General features: G+C 33.3%; 1 protein-coding gene across 1 annotated transcript; it reads left to right on the top strand.

The window, feature by feature from the left end:
* The first annotated feature begins 1,625 nt into the window (after positions 1-1,625).
* LOC134690065 (uncharacterized) lies at positions 1,626-7,089 on the top strand. Its single transcript, XM_063550039.1, has 4 exons — positions 1,626-1,723; positions 3,177-3,278; positions 4,434-4,500; positions 6,717-7,089. The coding sequence occupies exons 2-4, from the start codon at positions 3,233-3,235 to the stop codon at positions 7,087-7,089; spliced, it is 486 nt and encodes a 161-aa protein (XP_063406109.1). The 5' UTR covers positions 1,626-1,723; positions 3,177-3,232.
* The last annotated feature ends 269 nt before the right edge of the window (positions 7,090-7,358 follow it).

Raw genomic sequence — 7,358 nt, 5'->3', positions numbered from 1 at the left:
TTGGTTGAAACTGTTGAGGAAAGCAAAGTTGTAAAACTATTTAACTGTTGGTTGAGCTGCTAATGAACATGTAGACTGTTAGAAGTATAACATTAATTGCTTTGCTGTTTCCATTTTGTAGAAAATATAGGACCAACTATCGATAGAGATGAAAGTGATACTTATAACTGTATTACAGTGGAGTGTACTCAGAATCGCGATCGCATTTTTACTGCTGAAAACTGTGATTCCATGTATAATGCGCTATGTGGTAATGTTGGTTGTTGAATGGTTAAAGTGTGTGTAGTTTTGATAATATTATGATAACATAGAGATATTTAAACAAAATAAGTACGAAAAGGCATATCATAAAAAACATGTCACATGTCAGTTATAAACTACTGAAATTAAGATATTATAGAAACATGGTATCAAGAATTGACAATACAGATACAGAATAGCCAAAAAGGGAAAATAAAACAATAATAAAAAAAACACGAAACATAAAAGCTAGAGATGAAGCAACAAAAAGCTTAATCACAACAATGATAGACACGTACCCTCTTCAACATAAAGTAATTTTTTTCTCATTTTATAACATTCTTTAATAAAATGTTTTAAATTAACATTGTCTACCATGTATTTCAGAAAATACGAAAAACATATACGATATTAATTTTTATGACGCAACTAAATTCTGTGAGAATGAAGACAGCTTCGTAAGATGGGACCCATCGTCATCATGTTCAAATTCTAAAGGAAGTTTTGACTCAAAATACTGGACCAGTATTACGCGTTCAAAACAAACGTTTCGTGTAACAGCTAATGGTAATTAAAAAGTATAATATTGCATCATTTGTAAATACATTTGTATTTTTAAGGACAGGAACATATTTTCCAGGATAAAAGCAAATCACTTAATCGAATCGTTTACCGATGCCAAAACAGATAATTTAACAGAGGAAGCACATTAAACTATGTCCAATACCTCAATCCTGTAGCATGATTTTCGTGCAACATCTATATGTATCTCTTATTACTATTGAAATAATATCATTGGATAAAATTATCAAATAAAATGTGCATAGATTGACAAGGTCTGATTGTATTTCTTTTGATAAAAAGTTGCACCCAGGCCAGGTCAAACTAAAGGCAGGCTGGAAATCTTTGAACTGGTATTTTCTTCTCCGCTAAACTCGCAGCATATACTAAAAATGGCGGAATCTTCCAAAAGAACATTAAAACTTGTAAAAGGTGGTAAAGAGTTAAAGGTTAAAATAAACTGGCAACGTCATGGCTAAAAATGAAAAACAAACGAAAAAAACACAACATACAAAACTATGACAATCTTTTTCAAGTTTAATACATCAAACATGTACTATTTTTTTCAATAGGAAAAAATAGAAATAAACGTTCTGTAGATTTTTTTAATAACTGTGTATTTACTGAATGCGTATGAAAAATCCCAATTGATCGTTTAGCATACGCTTAATCAGCCTATGATATTGTCATTTCGAAATGTTTAAATTCATTATTTTTTTTTCACTATACTACGACGATCGCATTAATTTTTTTTTTTATTTTTTATTTAAATTGAAAAGTTAGTATGGATATTCAACACGTTATAATGTATACTTTCAGATGAGAATATAACATTGGTGCCGTCACAGTGTAAAGGAATTGAAACGTCTGAAGACGGGAATAAGTTTGTTAGACCATCATTTGTTAGCTGTGAAGAGTTAAGGTCATTTTATTGTAGATATGGTTCGTTTAATTTTTGCTTATTAAAACGACAAATGTTAAAGTTGACAACCAATAGATACAATAAGAAGTGGTATGAGAGCCAATGAGACATATCTGCATCCAAATCACAATTTATAAAAGTGCACCATTATAGGTCAAAGCACGGTCTTCAACACGGAGCCTTCGAGTTGGCTCACACCGATCAGAAAGCTTTAAAGAGCTTTAAAGAGCTAAGCAATGACTAGTTTAAATCCACTTAAACGAGAAAACCAATGGTCTATAGTACTATATAAAAAAAAGAACGAGAAACGAGAAACAAATATATACCACATAAACAAACGACAACCACTGAACATCAGTTTTCTGACTTAGGACAGGCGCAAACAAATGTAGCAGGTTTAATAAATTATTTAATATGTTCCACCCTTCAACCTTATTACCTGAAACAATAGTGTAACATCACAACATAGAAAGACACACTTATTGTCTATAAAATACCAAATCGAATTGCTTAATTTAATCAAACAACATATTAAAACAAACAAATGAAAAAACACTAAATAAACAATTTGATCTATGACACAAGTAAATACAAAATCAATAAAAAGTAGGGATGATACGTTTAACAATTTCAGAAAAAAAAAAACATACCCTTGATCAAATTGTCAAACTGTCGCAAAATAGAATAATGTACATACTATATTAGGTAAATAAAGAACGGAAATATACATTTGTTCTTTAAATATAAAAATAATTTTGTTGTTTATAGTTCGAGAACAGGAGTGAAACTGTATAGTCAGACTAAACAATAATTATAGCTGGTATATATTAAAAATTGGACACGAGATATAACGTTAAATAATTTATATCATTCAATAACAAAAAAGCCATATAAATTGTATCAACAGGTCAAATTAAGACGAAAGTAGGATTTGAGAGTACAAGCAGATACTGAAAGCAAGTTAAAGCGAAACACACTGAGTTACACTTAAAGGGCTTTTTTTTTTGCCATGGACTCAATTTTGTGAGTGTTAGATGATTTCCTCTAGGATTTAAAAATGCGTTGGTGCATTGTTGTTAAAAATATTGGTTTTAGTCGTGTTTTAAGTTTTTTTTGTTTGGCATGGCACATGCATCTATGGACGGAATATAAGGGAGATAATTTCGTTTCCAAAGTTATCCTGGGAAATGGAATCACAACTGAACTGTTTCCTTGTTGTGTCTGCTTCAGAATATAATTAAGGGGTTTGTGTATCATATATATCCTCACATTCTCTTATATTTTTAAAGAACTCCAAGGAAATTCAAAATTCAAACGGAAATCCCTGATCAAAGGGCAAAACCTAAATATGGAATTTAAAAATGTCATATTTTTTTATGCATTCGTTTAAAAAGGGAAATGGCCTTACACATCTTACTACATAGATTTTATATATGAAATAACTTACACACAGGCACGCTTACACTGATAATCAGCACACCTAATGTATCACCAGGACACAATGTTACCATGAAACTGCCTGACAACGATCACATTACTAGTTACATTATACCAGGTACCTCTAGTATTTATGTTATATAGAAAAGAGTATCACAATCATAATTTTGTGTTTTGTACGTCTGCTGAATACATGTTGTTATATTTAGCCTTGTTTTTAATTATGTTTTTATTAAAATCTGTATTGTTTCTGTCTATGACAAATAATATCCAAAACGGGTGCACACTGAATCCACGTCGTAGAGTGTTAATTTAAAAATGTTCACCACATGTTGAGATTCTTTTCATTTGAAAAGACAAAAAAGATTACAGGCATTCCTAATGATTAAATTCTAACTTCCATTTGAAGTGAGTAAATCGTGAATAACGTAACAGTCACATGACACAATTATGTCTGATAGACAAAAAATAGTCAGCAAATCCAAATCGTGGCTCATCTAACTTTAATTCGGATGGTGAAGGCTGAGAGCTTTTGTAACCTTGATTTTATAATAACAAGTATTTATTTTAATTGAGAATTCTTTCGTTCTAATGATATCCACGTTACCATTTAATAATACTATGAGAAACATGAATAATAAAAGCAACAGTGGTATACCGCGGTACAACATTCATAAATCGATTTAGAGAAAATAAATCCGGGTTACAAACTTAGTAAACAAGAAATTAAAAAAACAAATCTGGTATGCCTGTATCATGTAGATATTATCGGGAAGGTGATAGTTTCCATATTTTGTATGTTATGGCAGTGAATGACTGTTATCTGTCCTCAATGCTCTTCAACTTTGTACCTAATTTGGCTTTTTTTATTATAATATAATTGTTGGATTCAAGCGTCACCGATGAGTCGCAAAGTGGAAAGGGATTAATATAAGTTGCAAAACTTGTTTCCCAATCCACTATAAATAAATATGTTTAAACTAAACTAAAACTAAACCGATGAGTCTTTTTTAGACGACAAGCGCGTCTGGCGTATATAAATAAAGTAGTCCTGGTATCTATGAAGAGTTTATATACATATGTTTAAGTCAATAGTCGTATCGAGTGTTCTGGTAAGGGTCAAAGAGAAAGCAGCGATTGAAAACCGAAATATGTACAAGCTAGGGTACAGCACCATAAAATTATGGCGCTCATTACAATTTATCCGTCTTTCAACTTATTTGAAGTTTCCACAAAATCTTCTCTAATATACTATGAAATGTGTGGTTTTCAGGAGTTATAGTTGGAACTATTTTATTATTTATTGTTATTGGAGCAGTGATTTGTGTGTTTAGAAGAAGGTAAGTCAACTGCGATTGTTTCTTGAAAGATCTGCTTAATCATAATTATATTTTTTTAAACTTAACAAAACACATTGAATGCTAGACAATTGTGACAGATTTCCTCCTACGAAATATAAGAAGGCATGTTAGCACGGCGGGATGTAACATGGTATGAAGCCAGTGACGACTAACATTTTGCAGCGATACTTGTTAAAGATGTGACTCATTATTTGCTTGTTTGTCGTAAAATAGCATTCAATACATGATATAGTCGTTCTTTTTAATGCACTCTATTAACTTGTATTTATTTTGGCCTTTTACACATTTTTCGATTCGAGCGTCACTGATGAGTTTTCTGTAGACGAAACGCATGCTTGGCGTAAATATAAAATTTTAATCCTGATATATATCTATGACGAGTTTATTATACCGCGGTCACACTAGGCCACGATCGCACTTCGAGCTGTGAACAAAATGCAAATTTTAACGATCGTAGTACGATCGTGTAGATCGCAGTTAGGTCGTGGTAGGGTCGTGGTGATGTCTCCATGATCGTGATGATCGTTGCCAACTTCAATGAAGAAAATATGATCTCCATACATTTAACGTTACGTTTTGTACTCTTGCCTTCAAATTCGGCTTATAGGCTTTATTTTGTAAGTACTTAAATGTCATTTTGTGTTTCTCTGTTGAAATAGTTTTCAAATTTGTTTTATAATGATTCAGATTTTAAAATAATCTTCAAAACAATCGTGTTGCTGTCGTGGCGAAATCCGTTCGTAGTAGAAGCGTAGCGAGAGCGCGATAATGTCGTGGGAGGATCGCAAAAACTGTGTACCATCGTAGCGAAACCGCGATTCTAGTCGGAGATATTGCACTACGATCTCACAGCGACGTTAGTACGCCCTAACTACGACCACGTTCTTCCTGCGACCCAACAAGGATTCCTCTATGGTTATATCTAGTTTATACTGTGAAGTTCAAGACCGTCCTACGATTGTAGCACACTCATCACGCGCTCATCACGCTCATCACGCTCGTCTTACGACCTAACTACGTTCTTATCACGACTATTTCGAGTTTTGGTCATGCTCATTGTCATTGTCACATATAATATATAAGAGCTCTCAAGGTTTTGATTTCATGTAATTTGGACCTGATGTTCATAATTTCCAACAGCTTGACACATCTAGAGACACTATAGACACTATAATCGTTCAATAAAATATCGTCATTTCATCTTGATGGATCAACAATACAATGTGATACAAGTTGGGTTGGCATCTCTACTGGATCATGACTTGTATCAATGGTCCCTCTGACTCTTCATCTACCCCTACCATCACATTCCCGAGTTCTGTTAGATTTTAGTGGCATGGCTGTGTTGAATTCGAGAATTCTACGTTTTAAAGACAATTAGAAGGAATGGAACAGTATTTATTTGAAACATGATATTAACGTTATTGCTGAGAGCGTATAGTTAGATCGCAATATGAACGTGGTAAGATCGTAGAATAATCGCGGTAAAAGCGTGCTACATGTACAATCGTATAAGAAGCGTGGTAAGATCGTGTTTCAATCAGATAAATCGTTGTATGATCGTAGTGAAAACGTGGTGAGCGTAGTAAGATCGTGGTAATCGTAGTGTAGTCGCAGAATAAGTGTGGTGAGAACGTAGGTTAACCGTAGCAAAAGCGTTGTAGAAGTGTAATGGGGACGTAGAAGTATCGTGAAAACAGCGAAAATCTACATAATAATGGAACTTATACCGTGACCTCACCACGATCTGATTTTTTTTAACGCGATGAGCGTGGTGCGATTGTGGTTTAGTGTGACTGGGCATTATTTAACATTTGAGTCGAAAACAAACCATTAAGCAGGCTTTGTCTATTGATTTATACATGTATTACATTTAGTCTAGTTTAAACTCATGTATATCAAATATACCATATACAGTGAAACCTGTTTACACCGAACCTCTTTGGGACTTAAGATTTTGTTCGGTTTTGGCCGAAGTTCGGTTTTATCAGGTTAACGATGCACATATTTAGATAAGACGGTTTTCACGGACATGTTTGGTTTACACAGGTTTTCGGTTTATACAGGATTCGGTTTATTCAGGTTTCACTGTATATACAGTTTTGGAAACAATTTATAAATTCACATTGCAAGGTCATCACAATTATATTATGCATGTTAAAATTTACTTGTAAACCTTTTTTTCGTTTTTGCAGATCAGCTCAAAGAACATCGAATCTTAAACACGATGCGCTTCGACCTATTAATACAGAAGAGATTGGAAATGTAATTAACCAAAATCGTTATTCCTACAGTGAGGTGAAAGTGGAGGGTAGCAACCAACACGACAATATGAACGTTAAAGATGACGACCAATACACAACAGGGACATCAGATGTGTATGATCATTTGAATGAACATAAGAACAGAAAAATAAAAACAGAGAATCCACATGCTATATATGATCACTCTATCGGAGACAATGATGAACCTGATTACGACAGTACCAAACACGTAGTACCGGCAAACCCGGATTACCAAGAAGTACGAATTGGTACCGAAGCGGAAAGCACCAAAGAGACGCTTTAGTTGTTTGCTCAAACTGAAAATACTGAACACCATAAAAACTTGTAATTGCTTATTAAGGTTTAGTTGCTTCTCCATGAATCATATTTGATTGAATTTCGGAAGCACATATTTTATTTTTTACCACTGATTCAATAATAAAATAAAGCATACTGTTGTGTGAAATATCGTTGTATGCTACACTATTTTATGCAGAGTTATCTAGATTTTTATATATATTAGACATTTGGTTTTCCCGTTTGAATGGTTTTACATAACTCATTTTGGGGGCC

The sequence above is a fragment of the Mytilus trossulus genome, chromosome 11 (assembly GCF_036588685.1).
Source record: "Mytilus trossulus isolate FHL-02 chromosome 11, PNRI_Mtr1.1.1.hap1, whole genome shotgun sequence".
In the NCBI taxonomy this organism is placed as follows: Eukaryota; Metazoa; Mollusca; class Bivalvia; order Mytilida; family Mytilidae; genus Mytilus; species Mytilus trossulus.
The sequence above is the reverse complement of the archived record's forward strand: the minus strand, read 5'-3'. Positions and strand labels throughout refer to the sequence as shown.